Here is a 20,795-nt window from a genome sequence, read left to right as displayed (position 1 = left end):
CCACCCGATACATCAAAAGCTCAAGTCTGAACAAGATCTCCACAAGCACTGTGTGTTGAACGAGAGAAACCACAATCAGCCAAGTGTGCTTCAGTTGGGGTCTCTGGTTGGCTTTTGATGCCTCATGTTGACATGCGTGGCATCAAAGGGCCCACGGAATGGAAGAGGGCCACTTCCTGCAGTGCTGGTTGATTTTCACATGAAAGAAAAACTCATTGACAAACTGGCGGTGGCACACTGGGAACTAAACAGAAACACATTGTGATTATTTTTGGCCGTATCGTAATGAATTGTATGAAGCACAAAAGAGCACAGAGTATGATTCACTGATACACATACTTGTGATGTAAGCGGCAGGGTTGTAGACCATTCAGAACTGAACTGAGAATGTCGTTTTAAATTATGGCAAAATTCCTGCTTTTAAAGTAGCAAACATGTCAAAGGTAGTCTATACGTGTAGTTTATAATAATAGATTTTATTTATCAGTATGAATACATGCAGTAAGTATTTCAACACATTCGCGAGGTGTGTGCATGCTGACATTCACTGCAAGGCGGGGTTGACTCAAGTCTTCTGTGCATCTCTGATTCCAACAAAACAATGTTGCCGTGGTAACGCAGCATCAACAGGTTATAAGGGCTCTCTCTCATTACTCAAGGAAGCATTTGTCTAACACTCGAAAAAAATATTTTGCCTCAATTTGTAAACTAATGCAACATAACGCATACATTTTTTGCTATCAAACTGAATTTATAAACAGATAATCCATTTATCATTTGACCAGTTACACATCCATAGAAACTAAGTTATGGATTTATTTTCTATTTGTATCCTCATTTGTCATTCATTCATTTTAAATGAGCTGCTCAACTAACTTAAAATACCCGTAACATCACTGGGCAGAGGACTTCCAGTTCCCATCATGCTTCGCATGAGACTGCATGGAAAGAGAGATTGTCAAAATTAAGTGTTATTTTATGCATTGAGCAATATGAGAAAAGAGGGAGACTTATTAGCATTAAATGTTGTGGTATGTTGGAGTTTTGGGGATTAAGCCTGTGGTAAAAAGTGGATCTTTGAGCCTCTCTCAGTTGCTTAGTAAAATCCCTCCCTCACACATAATGCTACCAAAAAACCCTTATTATCTCTTATTACTGTGATTGTGGTTGATATATCCAATGATATCTCCATTCCACCATTTAGATAATTGACATTTGGTGGCTTTTTAATCCCCGGAGTATATTACCCTCCCCCAAACTATAAAGGGCCCCCTAAAGCAAATCCAAAACTCCCGATTAGCCATTTTAGTCCTTTTTCTTTCGTGTCATCATTCCATCTGTTCAAATGGCAAAAACTACACTCATTTTCTATCTTGCTCTTCACAGCAAGGTGCCATACCTTTTTTTTTCTTACTTCAACCGAGAACAAAATTCCACACGTGGACATACGTACGTATTGAAATAGTCACTAAGGAAAAGTGAAATAAGGGTCTAGGTCCCATCTTCCCAATTCAACAAGAATATTCTGTGCTCACACCACGCAGCTCTTTTTATTAAAAAGTCGGTATATACAGTACTGTTGTTTACAAAAAATGTGCAAATTTACACAGGTGTTAAAATCAAATAAATGATAATAAAATGTATTGTTATTTCATACAGTATGAGCCCGAGAGACAGATGTTACACAAATGACACGGAATGAGTGTGAAAACGAAGTAATAATGCAACTAGGCGAAAAAACAAGAACTAAGCACTGGTATTAAAACGTCTCATATTAAATTGTATGCAAATAAGAGTATAAACTTCTGCTCAAGTCTTCTGTTCATTGTTTACTAGCACACATTTATGAAAGCAACCAGTGTAAGGTCCCGAGCATCTCTGCAGACATCGCACAAGCTTATCTGATTTGCATTCATATTCTGCCAAGGTCACGGTTGCAAAGTTAAGGCTCGGCTGCTTTACAGGACTTCGGCAACGTCTACATCAAACCCACGACATGTAGGAATTCTAAGCAACTATAGTAAGCGGACTGTATGTATAATGTTGTGAAGCACAGACCGTTCACACTGAAACATAAGTGACGGCCTGTATATAGACTGTTGAGCGTTTCATGCTAATATCTTCAAAAACCGAACAGTAAAATCTGATAATGATAATCAACGTACCCCAGTGACAGCTTGGTAACAGCTATTTTTTATCTGACGGTGTGCACGCTTCAAAATAAATTCACACCGATGGCATAAAAGAACCATTCAGTCAAAGTTTCTTTAAAGAACCATGGCTTTTTTACCTTTATATAATCTGAATAACCGTTTTTAACCACCTAGAACCTTTTGTAAAACATAAAAGGTTCTTCGGGTTTTAAAGGTTCTTTATGGAACCAATTATATATGAGACGTTCTTCTTTGGCATCGTAAAACGCCAATATCCCAATCCACAAACAGTAATTCCATTCCGCACTTCTGCAATGTCCAAACATCACCACAGCCAGCTTCACCCGGCCCAAAAGTGCACCATGGGAAGTATACATAACCGCCTGTCAACGGTGTGACAAATGGCTGAGGAAATAAATAAGAGGATCAGAGTGCCGATACTGCAGGCAGGGAAGAGTAATTAAAAAGCCTCATTACGTCAAATATTTGATTATGTGCAACTCAGCCTCGAGTTTTGTAATGATGCGGGGTCCTCGAGGGAGTCTAGCAGAAAAGGATGCGAGAGCGCTAGAAAGCAAAGCCAACGGAGCAAATTAGAATAAGAGTCTTCTTAACATTCGCCATCAGAAAATATAATTATTCATGAACTCTTTAACCGATTTCAATTAGACTTCCAGCTCAAACACAGATCGCATGGCAAGCGCTTGATAACAGTCCGATTTTAGCCTGGTTAGGTGAAGAGCGGGGTGTTTCAAATGGATTTTCTCTGCTCTGCTATACTCTGCCATCCTCACCCCGGCCAGCCTGCCACGTTGTACGTATAAATCCTGACAAGGGTGTCAATATGTCAATGCAAATGGCCCGCGTAGCACCTCGCCTGCTGTACTGGGCCCCGCTCCAGCAATAACATGAAGACAAGAGAGACAACCGATGTGTGTATACATGTGGGCTGCTTATATTTGATCCATTCTGCTATATGAGATACTTTATGTTGGATAAACTGTGATATAATAGGAATAATACAAAGTTATACTATAAAGGCTGTTAGGTGTCAATGGGTATGCTACAGCTATAATATTTATTTATATACTTCAAATCAAATTGGTTAATGATGACATGTAATATAGCAGAGACACCAGGAGAGCTAGAAGAACTCTCGTTCCAGTTGGCAAGGCAACGCCTTTAGTCCTGCTTAATATATTCCTCTCTTCTTCTCAGACTTCATCAGAGGGGCAAGGTGGACGTGTTACATGACTGCGGAATCTCGACTGCTAAAATGCTGTTAAAAATCCATGGCTTTCATCCATCGGCATCAATGTAAAAGTTAACGCAGAGCCATCAGGCGAACTGCGAGAGAGATGCGTTGGAGGTAAATACAGGTAATGAAGATAACCTAGTTCACCTAACCAAATCTGTCAATTAGATTTTTACATTTTCCAAAGAAAAGCTGAGTATTGAATTTCCTTCGATGTCATGTGTGTGGCGGGAGGTTGTCAGCGTTCCACTTTGCGGCTTCTAAGGTGTTGCGAGTTATTTTTACAGCATTGCTATGCAGAACGTTCTGGTTGTTGTTGGAGTATTTGAATGGGTTGACAACACTGTTATATTTGACTCTAGATAAAGCTTTTTGGGGATATTGATTATTTAAAAAACCTCTTTGATAATGGTATACAGGTGAAATAATAATTAAGAGATTGTTTCAAAAACAGTTATTTTTATATTAAAATGTACTATTTATAGGTTTGTGTTTAGGTGAAACAAATACCTATAAATAGTAGGTTAACCTTTTGTTTCATTTTGTGAATTACTAACTATATTTATCCCAAATGTTAAATAGAAATGTTGTTTCTATTTGCATTTATTTTCAAAAAATGAAAACCAACAACAGACATGCTCTATATTTTTTCAGACCTCAAATACTGCAAAGGAAACAAGCTCATATTCACTTTTTACCAAAACAACAGTGATATTTGTACATGTATTTAGGAAAAGATAAAAAATATGTTTTATGTGATAACCCCATTTTTTTCTCACAGTTTTGTGTTTAGTCTAGCTGTCAGTCTTTCACATTGCTGTTGTATGACTTTATGTCACTCCTGAGGTTTGACACTAGACTAGAATAGCCACAATACATCTAGAAATGCTGATTCAATGAAAATTTGAAATGGTCACTTAATTTTTTTCCCGCAGCTGTATATTTAATAAGCCGCACAGGACTTTGCAGTGTGTGAACCAACAACCGACCCAGACTTAAGATCAATAATAGCCCATTAGGTCACACACCCCATTAGATCCTAACATTTATCGAATACATAATTCTCTGATACAATCTGAAATATCTACAATCTTATGCTTTGTTTTACTCTCTAATGTGCAGAAGAAATTGTTGAGTATAGCACTTTAACGGCATCACTATGAACAGTTCACCCAAAAATGAAAATATTATTTACCACCTTTATGCTGTTCCAAACCTTTATGACTTTCACCCTTGTAGCCCACAAGCCAACATCTTAACACTTATTCTTGATTCCCAACAATGACTTTATATGATGACTAAGATTCATTGTTTGTGTTTCCCATAAGAACTAGTTTCATTGGACGTATGCGACTGGCCCAAAGTTAACTTCAGGTCTGTGTGTGCATGTGTAGTAACATTTGTTTATATTGTTGCTTTGAAACCATCTCTAGAAGTTCAAAAAAGAAACAAAAACAAATGTATTTTTGAATGAACCATACCGTAAAGCGTGATTAAGATGTCACATTAAAAACATTTAGGCTAGTAATGACGGTCATCCTTTCATTCAAGTCATAATGAGGTATAAATGTTATACACGATAAGCTCTGATTGAAATTAAACGGCTCATTGTCAGAGAATGCAAGTCGGAGACGCTTCCCAGTATTCATTATTGACTCTTCATTGATTAGCCACATGCTGGCAGTTTATAAGGGAAATGCTGATGCGTGTTGCTCTGATGCTCTATATTAATGTTGATGAAGCAAAACCACTGTAATAAATCACCAAATTGAAGTTACCACTGACTCCAACCTGGTTAGATCCCTAGAGACTGATCACACACACACTTCCAAACCTAGGAGAGAAGGAGGAGAGATGCTATATAGGTTATAGGTTTGCTAATTGTCAATAGGGTTCACAATTTTATAAACAAGCTGGCGATTTAACCATTCCATCATGATATTTAAAGCGGGGTTAACTCCGTCTGCATGTGGATATAACTAAAGGTTTTGAAAGAGCAATTTATGCAGGATGATTAATTTCGAGACGCACATGTTTAGAAAAACTGAGGCCATCTACTGAACATAAGAGCAAGATTTCCCTTCAAAGTCTTGATGCATCTGACCAGAGTGATTGATGTGATGCCTGTAGATTTCTATTGCTAATATCATGCAGCGTGATAGAAAACTAATTACATCCAGTGGGTGTAAAACGGTACTTTAACTTGTTTTATCATTCTTGCCATCTCTAGATACACCATAATGCTATTACGAGGTCTCAGACGTTTTGCAGATGTACGTTCTACATGAGAGAAACCAAGAACAGCCAATGTAAACTTTATTAACTTTCCTCAAAATGTATGACTCTCAGCCTCTTATCTTAAAAGAATGTGCGAAATGATTGTAAATGACATATACCAAGCCTACAAAAAACTACAAACAGGTAATTTCACCTTTAAAAAGTACTTTGCGCGACACTATAGATCTCTAAATGCTATTAATGTAACATTTTATCCAGCGAGAGGCAGAGGCAGACTGGTGGTCTGTCTCCCAGCAGATACTAACTGTATGTGATTTATCTTACAAAATAACACAGTAGCCAAAGATTATCTCAAAGTGAGAAAAAATGTGTCATGTCATTTTTAAGAACATACCAGAGGTCGCAACCGTAACAAATGACCATGAGGGAGAACTCCAAAAGAACGCCTCGGTTTTCCACAGTATGTGCATCTTAAAAATGACCGACATCCGTAACAGTACTTCAAGTGCTATTTCTGTTATATAAACACTTTTAGTTGCGATTTCAATGGTTAGAGCACACCATTGAAGGAAATTGTCACTTTGGCCATTGTTCCCACATATACAGTATGAATGCCCCACATGCAAGAGAGCCCCACTGATGCGGATCGGTAATGCGTCGCCTCTGATTCGCCGAATTACCACGATACATCACGGCTACAGCTGCAAAAAGGGAAAGTGTCAAAACCACCAAGTGCACCAAGCGTGGTCATTTCTCATAGTTAACCTCCTTAACTCGATTACCCCTCTCTTCTCTACTGCAGCCTCTTTAGATTCTGCCTCTAAAACAGGGTCAAACACAGCCACAACCTTGATGTCGAGGCTTGACGACAGCAGATACTAGAGTCCAAATATCCTGGACGTGCTATCGGATGCAATAGAGCAAATTCTCCAGAGGCTAAATCTCAGGAATTGTGACCACGTCGATGAAGGTTCAAAAGCAGAGGGGGTCGGCAGCTTGCAATTAATGTGTATTGACTTTCCTCTCAACCTCTGGTTTACTGTCTACACTTAAGTCTAACACTGCAAACAGTTGTCCTGGGTTTTGGACAACAAGAAGATGAAATGGCCGAGCCCAGAGGTCCTTTCCTCCAGAAGTCGGTGAAATTAAGTTTTTTTAAGTTTAAAAAATTTAAGTTATGTTGCGGTTGACAGCTGGGGTTTGATGGGATGCTGCTGCGAATCCCTGCAGGATTTACCCGATACCGGGTGACTGAGAGCTCCGTTAATTTGGATTCAAGCCCGTGAGCAGATTGTCAACCTAATAAATGACATCATAATGTGAGCATCAGCCCTGTTGGAGAATGAACGTCTATGCAAAAAACGTGATTTTGAGCTTGGGTGAGGATACAGTAGAAGTCTTCATGTTTAAAACATTCAGTATATTTATTTAATGAAGGATCCAGTGTTTGAAAGTTAGCGGCATCTAGCGGCGAAGTTGCGAATTGCAACCAACGGCTCACTCCATACCTCCCTTTGAAAGAACTACGGTGGCGGACACAGTATTAAAGGGACAATACAGCTAAACAACAAAAAATCCCCATGTTTTACACACCCTCGAGGCATCCTATTTGTATAGTAGTTTCTTCTCTCAGAATAATGCAGTCAGAGTTGTAATACCACGTATCCTGGGTCGTTCTAGATTCAGAATGGGAGTGAACTGTGGATGAGATTGTATGGCTTGTATGGTTGTGAAATAAAATAAGCATTGTGTATTTCAGGAAAACTTGTATTGTAAACACCTATGATAGCAATAGTCAAACACAATTCTGTCTGTAAAGTGTAAGCTGCATGCCATCTATATTTAAGATGAAAACTACGGATTTAAATACTGAAATAAAATCTAGAATGGACATAAAACTTAAGAAAACAGATAAAAAAAGAGATAAACTTAATGGGTCCTGAAAGTCTTGGTTCTTGCGTAACCTCATATGTCCAGCTCTTTTGAAAAGAAACTTTTTTTGCTTTTCCTGTAACAGAGGATATAATACATGATCTCCTGAAACATTCCAGCTAGATTTTTGACCTCTTCATCACGCGCCCCAATCCATCTTTCTCAAATCACGCTTTTTCAGCAAAGCAACTAAACACTTAAAGTCTAAACACTATTCCCACAGTCTAAAACACATCTCAGCTGTGTGCTGGCCAAGCAACGAAGAAGAACCCAACCAATGGGTCCACCGGCTAAAAGGTTACAGCCATTTCTTTGGAGAATATGGTCTGTTTATTGCAATTCTCCACAGACTTCTGCTTCATGTGGAGGAGCTTTAATCATATTAAGCTTATTAGGACAGCAGCGCTGTAAATCTATCTGTTAAATGTCGCTTACAAGCTGCGCATATGCCACCCGGCTCACCCCGGGCACAAATTATACAGCATCTGTATGAATCCGATGCCTTCTCGCCCTATCAAATTTGTTTAAAACTGACTTTGCTGTAACAATTACCAAACGTATTGCTAGCAAATCTGCCGCTCTTCCCACGGCGGCACATTAGAAGCTCAGATGGGCAGAGGAACTGAAGGCTTATGGTGGAGATAGATCAGACAGCATCAGTCATCTGAATTTACAGCCTACAGCTCATGTCCCCAAGCTCAAGGGGGAGGTGGAGTTATCAGAGGAAAGACACAAACAGAGATAGAGAGGCAGTAAATATAATATGGAAAAAAAGAAAGAGCTTTTTCTAGGAAATCAAAGTGACAACTATTCAGGCAACATGTCACACATGAGGAAAATGAAAATGACATCTTCATCAAGGGTAATACAGGTGTCAATAAGCGCAAATTAAACATTATATTTTGACTATCTATTAAATAATGATCTGCCAATTTAATCACAAACGTAAAAATAATGCATGGAATGAATTATTGTTAAACATCGCATGAAGTTTGATCTCCCCCCATCCAGCCAGCTTAGTGCTAGTCTCGGTTAGCCTGGAACTTATTGGCACTTTCTTTGGCGAAGGACCGCCCAAGAGGCCATTTAACTGACAGGTAAAGCAACCAATCACGTTTCGTTTTGTGTCGCATCATGATTAGAGGCGTGGAAGTGTCCCCGCAGTAACATATCGCTGTAAATTCACGAACGTGTCAAAAGTTAACAGCAACAAAATGATTTATGTCGCGAACCTCACATCCTTTTAAGAATTAAGTTTTTAGTCGATCGTGATGAATTCTTATAGCAACCGGTGTAAACACGACAATTTACTTCTTAGATCAGGCGGCTTCGGGTTTTTTTCAGGCGGACAGTTAAAGATTGCGACACACAAGTCTCCCGGAAATCCTGTCAAATTCAACCAATCAGATGACGACTTCGAACGTGCTGAAATGTTTCAAGAAAAGTGTCCCTTATGCATCAGACGTTTGGCCAACGGTACGTGGGCGTGACGTCTGAGGCTGAGACTAGCTTATGCTCTGCATATTAAGCTGACTTAAAACTTAGCCTAACAAAACAGCAAACATAAAAATAACTAAGGCCTTTGGCACTGAACTGGTGATATAGAAACTGAATGATGGAATTAAAGATTAGCCAAGCCATCTTTTTGCAGAACTATAGAGTTAATAGCACAGGAACATGAGAGGCAACAGATCTCACCACAGCAGGATCCCATGGAGTGAGATTCTTCACTAACGGAGGAGCAGAAATCGGTAAGTATGATGATTAGCATGTAACTAGAGCAAACGAGCATGGAGAGCAAACATGCATAACACGTTAAAGAACTCCTGAAGAGCCTCGAACTGCCAAAAGCCTTGTGTTGCATCACACAGCAACCATGAATTTCTACATGGTAGTTAGATGCAGGTAGGCCTAATATTTGGGGGAGGTACATTTTCAACCTATAAAGAATTTGATTGGACAAGTGGGAAGATGCTCACAATTAAGAAATATACTGGCATGTAGATGGTCTTAAAACATACATATACTAAATCCTTCAAATTTTGCTTAATTTAATTTAATAAGATCTGTATGGAATTTTTTTTTTTTTTAGTAAACTGATCTTCAGTGCTTATGCAAACAATTGCTTGATCTACAGTGTGTTACAAAAATTTATGCAAAAAGGAAGGCACTGTTTTGCAAGATAAAATCTGGAATGTTCTTAATGATTCGTATAATGGGTCTCATTCAAAGATAATTATGTGCAAGAATTCTTTTGTGCACAGAAGCAGGTATCATTCAGGTGTAAACAGGTATCCACACGCTTAAATTTGCTCTTACCCTTGCTCTAAGTGCGGTCAGTTTAAACTTTACTCATGCTAAATTATTTCGGACCCTATACAAGAGCTTTAGATGAAAACTCATAACATTATGGGGCATTTAAACATATCACAAAAAAAGCACTAAAGAGCATGCACATCTCTACAATCTCTTAAAAGTGCAGCCCTAGATCGAGCTACAATTGAGATTTTTATGTTAAGCATTACACAAGCCGAAGCAACAGTATGTGAAGAATGTGCTGCATCAGTATCAAAAACAAGTAAAACACATCTGCATCTGGATTACTGGAGGTGTGAAACGGACAAAAAAGTGCAAATTGCCTGATTTGTTGCTTATACTGAATCTCCAACAACTCTACATCCCCAAAAGATTATTGAAAAGAGAAAGACAGATAGACAGAACATAGTGAGATGGAGAGAAAGGATCTCTGGAGCTACAGGTGAACATGCCGCTAAATGCATAAAGGCCCATGGATATTGGTTAAGACACAATAGTCTTGCAGTCTGGATCAGGATCAGGAATATCTATATCAGGTCAAACATTTCAAGGCGTGATGTTAGTACCTTTGTTTTTTTTATTTTGTCAGTTATATCATCTTTTGACACCCTTGTAAATGCACGGTTTTGTGAATCTCTGGTCTGAGGAAAAATACACTTGTTCAATAGAACAAACATCTACAAAATAACAGACATTTTAAAGTTTCTAAAAAAGAAAGCTTCACTGATTTTGAAGGCGTATTTGCATCATTATCTGATTTGCCTAATTTATTTTGTGAATTGTGATAGTGTGTTAATAACATCCCAATTCTGTCTTAGCAAGATGCTTTCTGATTAGGAATTTACAGTAAATAGATTTCTACAAAATAAAGCATGACATTTACTGCGTTCCGAAACAGAAATGTACCTTATAGGAGCAAGGTGGAGACTTTAGCGACATCTAGCGCTGAGGTTGCGAAATGCAACCAATGGCTCACTCCACCCCTCACCCACCCATTCACCCCCCTCCTTCGAAGCACTACGGTGGCTGACAAGGGACAAAGATGTCCTCACGCTTTTGTTTCCTTGCCGAAGGAGAAAACATATTTACCAAATGAGCTCTGTAGAGCAGTTTGTCCGTTTAGTGATACTGTAAAAACATGATGAATTCCAAGGGGACCTGCAGTAGATGTAGACAGAAATTGCTCTTTCTAAGGTAATGAAAACATAACGTAAGTCTATGTTTATTATATTACTCAATTCTCAGTTCGTCCTCCTAAATATTACACACAGCACCTTTTACTTAATTTTACATTTGTGGTGAACTATTCTTATAAAAATAGACCTACATAATTTCTTTACTCATGTGGAATTTCCTTATGAATTACCAACGGGAAATACCTTATTTTTGCCATCTGTTTCATGCAGAAACTGTGAAACGGCTGCTGAATTGCAGTGGGTAAGAATTGGTAATTGCAGGTTACGAAAAACATTCCTGCCCTCGCGCTGAGCCACCGACTGGCTGATAAAAGCCACTCGATTGAGTAATTGTGTGTTTGAGAGCCGCACGTCAGGGCGGAGTCTGCAATCATAGCATAATCTCTTGTTCGTTCATGCCCAGCACCAGCCAATTCACACAAATCCGAACATAAAGGGGTCAATAACAGCTGCTCTGTCGAAAATTGATATAATGATTATACTCAGAAGTAAATGGCACTTGAGCTCTGCTATCTCCGTTCACCAACCATGGTTAAATCCATGCCTACGCTTGCACTTTTCACTCAAAAAAAGTGGTTGCAAATGAAACCACCTGTGTCATCATTATCGGATCATCAACTTCTAAAATAAACCACTGACTCTGCCGAGTTGTTACAACTATTATATGATGACTGAGAGGCACTTATGGGACTCGAAACAGTTTAAACGTGGAGTGGCCCTCCCTTACGCTACAGGAGTGAGAGCAGCTCAGAGAGATCAAATAAATATCACCTCAAAACTTCACACCAAGTGCAAGTAAATGCGAAGCAACAGAAACAGCTGTTCCAAGCCTGTAAAGCGAACGGTGCTAATGTTCCTCGTGGGATTTTGCTCTCTCTTCATCGCCCTGTCAAAATTAGACACGCTGCCGTACGAGCATTGGAAGTGTCAAGGAAAAAATTAGCTCCTACAACAGGTCCTCTAAGGGTGGAGATGCAGTTGAATGCTGCAGTTTTGCACTTAAGATAAAAGGTGGTGATTCGAGGTGACACCAGGGTTGCCAAATCTGCAAATTGAAAACTGAAAACTGTAAATAACAAAACTATTTTTTTCATAAATAACTTTGTCAAACGTAGAACGACATCTATTTAAAAAGCCTAAATAATTAAAAAGCAACCTGCATGGACAGTTTACAGTATCCCAAATTCATGGAAAATCTGCAGACCTGGCAACCTTGAGCAACAATGAGTGATGGTGCAGCTCATGTGATCCACCAACTGATATAGTTATCATGCTAGTTTACATAATTAATGCTAACATTAGCATAAACAAAAGTCTGTTCTCACAAAATCACAATAGAAAAAATAGTACACAAAAATTCCAAAATGTAGTTAAAGATTAGTTAAAGATCTGCTTAGATCTTTATCTACTTTATCTGCTTAGTTAAAGATAACAAACACCAGTGAACTGCTTCTCCTTGAGTTGTTGATATTGTGGTCGACTCCTCTAGCAACGCACACCATGGTGATGGGCAGAAGGCCTGATTGATGACATGAGAGCGTTGCTGGATGCAGATTCGCCCCCAAGAGAAGAGAAGAGGCGCGAGTATAATTGCGCCGGGCAGTGAAGTGTGTGAAAGGATTAGTCCTTGACCACTCTTCAGCACACCCATATAAAAGACCGCCCGCCGCCGGGAATAAGTGTGCCAGCCTGCTTGTGTACTGAAAGCAACGCATCGACAGCGCCATTCGTCTTATATCGCAGCTCCTCTCCTCCCCTGCTTGTTTGCTATCAAAACCCAGGCCTTATCTTTCACCAACCGTGGCGTGTCCTCCATGAGCCTGCTCAGCTGTTCTCTGTCTTCATTAGTTTGCTGATATTATGAGGGCGAGCATCCCCTGGGATCCATGGCAGCGTCTTTGACCTGTCTGTTTCTACTTTTCTAATTTCACCTCCCTGTTAGGTTCTCTGAACGCGTCCTGTGTAAGAACAACAGGCCAGAGAGAAGAAACCCGGAATGTGTCTTGTAAATGTGACGATTGTAGGCAAATATATTTAATTTCTGAATATTAATTAATGACACAGTTCACCAAAAAGAAAAATTTGCAGTTTCATTTACTCACCAGAACAGTATAGTACTTTTGTGTTCATTGTAATTGTGTTGGGAAAAGTATCCTTATTTATCAATACTACTTTGGGACATCGCAAGGGTGAGTATTTTGGGGGATGAGCTATCAGTTTAATCTCACTAAACAAACAATGGTTTTAAGATAAAGATACACTTTAAAATACACATCAATAAAGATAGTTTCACCGTTTGTGGTCTACATTATAAAATAACACCCTGTTATCTTCGGAGTGGACAGCCTTAATTTGTCTAACTCGTAAAAACAATAAAGAGTATTCCCTCGGGTCTATATCATTACTATCCTTACCTGCAACACTGGGCCATACCCCATAATAAAACAGATGTATGCACAGTCAACATTTTGCTATTAATAAAATAATATTATAGCCTCAGTGATACAAGAGTCAGACAAAGTTGTTCTCTCAGCTCATAAATAGCTTGACAAGCAACCTTTTGCATATTTTGTCACAACAAATGTACGCTCTCAAAAACAGCATTGTTAAAGGATTCACAATTGTAAATTCAAATGAAAAATGTCTTGCCATACATTACATTGTCAAACAACTGTTGACAAATCATGCAAAGAAAATGACACGTTCAACACATACAGCAACATCCCACCCCTGACACCTGTGCACCAATAACTGCCTCTCATTTACAGGGAAAGAAGTCTCAGCCAAAACACAATATCACATAAGTGAATTTCTCTTTAGTTACCTCCTGTTTAATGAGCAGATTGGTTCCAGTAATTTTGAAGCAACAGAACAATGAGACTCATATCCAACAACAACTCAGCAGACTACCAAGCCACAAAATACTTATTTATAAAAGCAGTTACAATCAAATCATCCATATTTGGAAAATGTCATAAACACTTCAACCTACTAAAAGATGTAGTGTCTTCAAATACCGTAAATTGAAATAATGAATTATTTAAAGAGACAGTTCACCCGAAAATAATTTTCTCAACCCTGAGTTGTTCCAAATCTGTATAAATGTTTTGCTTTGATGAACAAAGAGAAAGATATTTGGAAGAATGTTTGTAACCAAATAGTTATTGGCCACAATTGTCTACCACTGTCTTAAATTCAGCCAAACTTACATTTTCTAATGCTTATACATGACAACTCAAAGTATATAACCGTTTTCAACAGTGTTATTTAAATAAATGCCCTTACCCACCCACTGTGTCTCCTTACTCACTCCATCACAAAATGTAGTAATCTGCACTGTTTATAAACAAGTTTCATTTTATCTGATGTCTAGAACAACTTTTAACCCTCCACTTGGTTTCATTCTGAAATGCATTGTACACTTTTAAATATAAATCAAGAGGAAAAATGACAATGGTAGTCAAAACAGCCCCAGAACTGTTTGCTTTCCTACATTCTTCAAAATATCTTCTTTTGTGTTCAACAGAACAAACAAATTAAGAATAAATCCTACTATGGCAGTCAATGGTTGCCAAGAACTGTTTGGTTACACACATTCTTCCAAATATCTTTCTCTGTGTTCATCACAACAGAGAAATTTATACAGATTTGGAACAACTTTTTATTTTTGGGTAAACTGTTCCTTTAATGATGGCTGTATTTTTCAGGCACGAAGCAAAAAACACTTAAAACTAGAATAGTAATTAATCACTAGTCCAAAAACAGTTATAAACAACAACGCTAACTGACTATTTAGATATAACAGAAAACCATAGTCTATAATATATTACACAGGGACTCAAATCTGTCCATTGGCTCACTGAGAAAAGGATTAGGTTAAACTTAGGTATTAAGGAAAAAGGTTGATACCAATACGATAAAATAAAAGGTTTTTGCAGATCAGTATTTATTCTGTGGCACCATCACATTAACAAACAATCTTCTCCTAAAACAAACCTAAGCCTGAAACATGAAGAGCTGTCAAACTAAGCTTGCATGTATTCTCTTTGTTGAGCCCTATCACCCTCAGAGGAACTGTAACTGCTGCTGTTCTTTATGCAAGATGCCCACGGCTGTAGCCCTGGATGACCCTGAACGTTTGAAGCTGAAGGACAGCATGGAGACTGGATTTAATCCTATGGGCACCAGGCCCACTAGAGCACACACACACATCCGCAAGGGTGGACATACCTTTCTGCATTCGCAAGCACAGTAAAGAAATGCCTGTCAACATGATCTCGTGTGGGGCATTTCTATAGGTTATGATGTAAAGAACATACGGACATCTTGAAACAAGCCATACAGTACACACAGCAAGCAAATAATAGAGGCTTATCGATACATTATTGTATTTATAGTTTTGTCTTTTTTGTATATTATTTTTACAAATAATTGCACAGTCTATAGAGTGGATCTCACTGCTGCTTATATAGTCTTTATGTGTACGTGACAAATAAAAAATCTTAAATATATGATTGACTGATACATTGGATGTTTTATCTCTTGGAGAGGAAGGTAAATTGTTTTATGCTATTCTTCTCAAACAGCTTTTGTAATACTGTTTTTTGCATCAAAAGCATTTATTTTCGTCCACCCCCTTGTGACACACAAGTGCATTTAAGTTAACTTTTTAAAAAGCTACTTGTTATGCAAATAATACACTATGTTATTAGGTATTATAAATATATTACAAAGTATATTCTATAACAGTACTTTTTAAGATGTTTAAAGTGAAATACGCTACTTAAGCGTACTAAAATTAATAGTGTACTGAAGTGCACTTTTTTTCACATGGGTCATAATACAAACCAAACCAAAATACAGCATAGCCATGCACTGGCATTCATTTCTTTGACCTTTTTGACCTTTCCCTCTCTCAGCCACAGGAGGCGTACGGGTCTCGTAATCTGAATGTTTGAGCTTTTCATCTAGGCTGCATGATCGTTTAGTCCACAGAAAAAAATGTTTTATCATTAACAAGAGAACTCCAATCCTCATCTGTGGCCACTTTGTACACAAAAATACAAAGAGTGGCACTTTGCTTTGTATTAGGAAAATTCAAAGATCTTTACAAAATCCACGACTATTCTATGTGTAAAAACACAATTTACATTTTCATCTTTCCATGTTCAGAAGACAAGTAGTATTAAAAAGTTTTAGTGCTGGGCCAGTGACCAACCAGGCAACTTTCCTGGGTCCAATTAAAAGGCTCCATCACAGAGAAAACATGAAATATTACTAAATGGCTGATATTAGGATAGATAAAATAAATATTAAGTCAAATTAATGTTGTCTCCTAACCACCCGACTGCCACAAACAGTAACAACCCCAGTGGTGTTCTGATGTTATAACAGCGTTCCTGCAACGTCTCTCGTTCAATGACGAGAACTAACAGTTGTGATTACGATTTTTATCTTACACCAGGAAAACTTCATGCAGGGATTGTGTGAATTAACAGGACATACTGCATGCTATACACAGATGAAGGCCAGTGTGCCCACTCACCAGACCGTCGCAGTTACTAATAGCTACTGAGGCTCCCTGTATGTCCGTAATGTCACCCACATACATGCAGTCGCTCTTCAGAGGCTCGGAGTGCATGCTGCCGGACTCGCTCCACTCCATCTTGGCTCCGGGAGCCACCAGTCGCGTGTTGCGATGCAGACGCAGGTGAAATTCCCGGCCGAAGACGGTGACGTTGTAGTAGAGCCGGTCAAGCGTGCCTTCTTCAGATTCGTGGGGGGCGTGGTCGGCCATTGCCGCCTCTCTTCTCCAGCGCCTACGGAACTGCCCATTTGCTGGACCAACCGATACCGCGTGCGACAGGAAGCGGCCTTCTGCATCCGTCAGAACGGGCTTTACCAGTCCATAGTCCCCCAGTACATGCTGCAGGGAATCTGTGTGGAGCAAGAACAAAAAGACTATAGTCAAATTGCATTCAATAATTATATTACGTTAGTATCTATAATTGATATCAATATATAGGAACCTGTCATGGAATGGATTATTGAAGCAATGTTTCTTCATCTTAATCTTTTTTAATAAAAAATTTTTTGATATTTTCCACTACATAAGTTTGTGCTTGTCTTTTCCATGCCGTCAGTTAATGCACACGAGGAGCCAGGGGTCAAACAGCGACACAGTGATAATTCACAATAACACTTGTTTGACACCAATTTAATGATGCCTGTTTTTGCAGCGAATGTAATACTGTGAGAAAACCGTGAGGTGTAGTTCTGTTTTCGTAACAGTACATCTGGTACACCTGCCTTGCACAAGAAATGCCATGAGAAAATAACCATTTTTACTGGTCCCTAATTTTTTCCAATGATTTGGTTTAGATAACAGGTTTTCAAGATGTCTGATAGAGATTTTTGCAATGCTGAATACTGAGGAACTAATAATCAAAACATTTTAAAGCAGCCATAACACATTGATCTTCTAACTGAGGGCTGCTGATCCAAGGTGCCCACCAAGACACAGCATTTTTGGGAGTTGTCAGCTCAGCTGATTGTAAACCTTTCATTAATGCCTGCATTGGCTCCAAAAAGTGCTGCATTCACCTATAAAGTCCCCAAAAAGTTATCCAGGCACCTGTGATGCTGCTTACAAGACCTATGCAGCTTTAATGCTCAAAAAAAAAGTCTGCACCTAACTATGATGCTCAAAATGCTGCCTATGTAGGAAGCTCACTTGGATATGAGACGCGGCCGTCGACCGATGTCAGTTTCAGTGCTCAAGATGCGAAGTGATGCTGAGCGTTGCGCATATCTGAGGAAAGCACTTAAACGTTTATTACACAGTACAAGTCATCATATTAGTTTTTGCAGCAGTTTAAGCAGAAAGCAACATTTTGGTCTTGTTTTTCCAAATCCCAAAAGTTAAATTCGAAGCTATGGTTCTTTGTTGATAAGAATATACACGTTAAGCAAGCAACCCCTTCAAAAGATCACGACAGAACGGGGACATTTTTTAATTTGAAATCAATACAGTCGGATACTTCCGCTCTCAGACAGATCAATAGCGCGTCCGTCAAAGATCGGCTCGTCCATGCAAACGCGAAGAAAAAACAGCAATAACATTTTTCTGCACACTGCACAACTGAGAACGGCGCTTCCTCTCAAAATTAAATTTAATAGCACACTTCGCAACAACAAAGAGTGATGACACAGCATACAATAATGTCAGGGGTCCGGAGAATAAACAATCAGAAATAGCCACTGCCACAAGTTTCTCTTATGGAGGGATAGTGATGGGGACAGTGCGCGCACATTCAGGTTTACTGGGCACTTGGGTGGTACCACACCGGACAGGACATCTTGCGATGGGATGAAAGTGTAAATAGGTAAAGACAGCAGCCCCACGTACCTATGCTACTGGCGATATAAAGGCCATTCGTCTGGAGAAAAATCGGAAGTGTGATTAGGATAGTAAATCCGGGCGCGAAATCCATGGCAGCTCCGAACTGCGCAGGTAAGAGAGACGGACTTTGGGATCCAGCGTGTTAAAGTTCCCTGCGCGACCAGCAAGCGCCACGCCAGCAACAACCGCCCGCAACTTACTGCAAAGTGCACTAGGATAGAGCGTGTGCCTCTCTCACTCTCTCTCTCTTTCTTACACACACTCCCTCTCCCTCCTCTCACCGGCTCGTACTAGGTTTCTGTCAACACCTGAACGCGCACACACAAACTACACTGGCGCTCCGGATAAGCGCGCGCTCGCAGCGCAAGGAGAGGGAGGGATGCGGAATAATTCCAGCTCATGTAGTATCTAGACATTGGTATGTGGCATTCATTCTCGCCTACGTGGATTGGGGAATCCATATTATGCGTTACAAGTACATCATGAGGTCTTAAATATTGTTGCTTTATTTGTTATAACTTTTTTAAATTCTGTGCGTAAATGTTGTATCCAGCATGACCTGCTGAAACTTTTAGCAGCGCTTCATCACGTCCAAGTTAAGCATCAGCTAGAGCAATAGCGCCCCCTTGAACACAAAGATGCGTGGAGCGCAAAAGGACCTTCACTTATTTAATAACACTCACAGAAAGAACTATGAAGTGTTTACTATGCGATGTAGTCCAACATATAGACCAGATTGCAGAATTTGTGGGAGTCCTTGGTGTTATTTACGTATGTCATTGCAAAACATGGTTGTATGTATAAAATAAGAAATAAGTCTGAACAGGTCCCTTCACGATATAACTTGCTTTGGCAATATGCTCTAGCTAACCACTTGTTACAATAGTGATAGGTTTGCTATCAAGCCCTATCACTGTACTTAAAAGGGATCCGTATGATTTTTTGGTGAATTTTGGTCAGGGAATTTTGTCTGAGAAAGCAGATGAGCCGATGGCCTTTCTGAGATGTGGACAGGGAATGTCCTTGGTAGGGTCAAACACATGGCATCCATTCGTTTGCATGTATTAACATACCTAATGAGCGATGGGATGGATTTTAATTTTGCTCTTGAAAGGTTAGACTCCTGAGCATCAGGTTTAGAAAGTGTCAGAATTAATCTGACATACTCATTAAAAAGCTGCCAGATCCGATGAAAGCATAGTGAAGTAGAGACAAAAATACAGAGGAACATGTATGGAAGCGAGTGCCTACCATCTTTAAATCAATAACAAAATAATGCATTTTTTATATTGAGAACATTTTTACCTAAAGCAGTCGGACTCGTGTCAATACAGCCCTGAAATAGCAATGTCTGATGGTTAAAAAAAGTTTAAACTACTGTTACCCACATCTTCACCAAAGGCGACTTGCACACCCACAAAACACTTTCTATTTTGCACAGCTATAGCCTTTAGTTTGGTTTGTCATATTTATAATAGCTTGATTAAATCCAAAATGGTTCACATAAACACCCTGTCATAGTCATTTCAAGTCACAGCAAGTGTGAGAAATCCTGTCATAACTTTTTTAACTGAAAGACATGTTGGAAGGTCATATGTGCCACAGTGGATTTATCAAGTACATTAATGTAACAACAGTGTTACTCTGTCAAGATCAGAAGCGAGAAATGTGGGTGAATTTTGTCACTGTTCGTAAAGAAAATGGATCTCATCTCAATCATATAGTATTGAGAAATTAATTAAAATTAATATTTTAAATACACCGCATAGTTACAAGTCAAAAAGGCCTGACTTAAAGTAAAAGTGCACCAAAACGTGACATATTGAAGAAAATTACATTTCTTTCTGCAAGAACTGTTTTTACAAGATATGTATAGTTTATAAAAATCAAATAACATCTGGAAGCATTAGCAATTAAAAGCCACAGTGTATTTCTTGATTGTATAAATGAAAACTAATATGTTTAATAAGTATAATTTCACGAAGATGCAGCAGGTACCCATATAAGTGGCAAACACAAACCTCTGGGTTGAGGGATTAGCTTGGTAAGGATACGGTTTTGGAACCCGCGAGGAACAATAATTTGTCAGTGGCTATAACTAGTGTCTCAGTACTATGATTAGGTATAAATCCTGTCTGAATGAACTCACCTTTAGTGTTCCTGTGGAATAGGAGCAGTTGCTGAGCAACAACATTCTACAATACCTTGGAGATACAAAAAAGGTTCATTTTTGGCGATAATGTGTCAGATCATATATCAAGAAATAAATTAGGATTTACTGACGATTAAAACTTTTACCAGTT

At 39.0% G+C, this 20,795-nt stretch overlaps 1 protein-coding gene across 4 annotated transcripts in view; it reads right to left on the bottom strand.

Moving 5' to 3' along the window:
- LOC130438375 (A disintegrin and metalloproteinase with thrombospondin motifs 2-like) overlaps positions 1–18,696 on the bottom strand; it is a 106,754-nt gene extending 88,058 nt beyond the window's left edge. For all 4 annotated transcript variants that reach the window (XM_056770267.1, XM_056770269.1, XM_056770268.1 and 1 more), the window contains exons 1-2: positions 18,499–18,696; positions 16,636–17,027 (exon numbers count right to left, since the gene is read on the bottom strand). In XM_056770267.1, coding sequence (XP_056626245.1) covers positions 16,636–17,027; positions 18,499–18,583 — 477 coding nt within the window. In that variant the 5' untranslated portion in view covers positions 18,584–18,696. The remainder of the gene's footprint in view (positions 1–16,635; positions 17,028–18,498) is intronic.
- Between the last annotated feature and the right edge of the window lie 2,099 nt (positions 18,697–20,795).

Source organism: Triplophysa dalaica, chromosome 16 (assembly GCF_015846415.1).
Source record: "Triplophysa dalaica isolate WHDGS20190420 chromosome 16, ASM1584641v1, whole genome shotgun sequence".
Lineage (NCBI taxonomy): Eukaryota > Metazoa > Chordata > Actinopteri > Cypriniformes > Nemacheilidae > Triplophysa > Triplophysa dalaica.
This window is presented reverse-complemented; position numbering and strand designations above follow the sequence as displayed.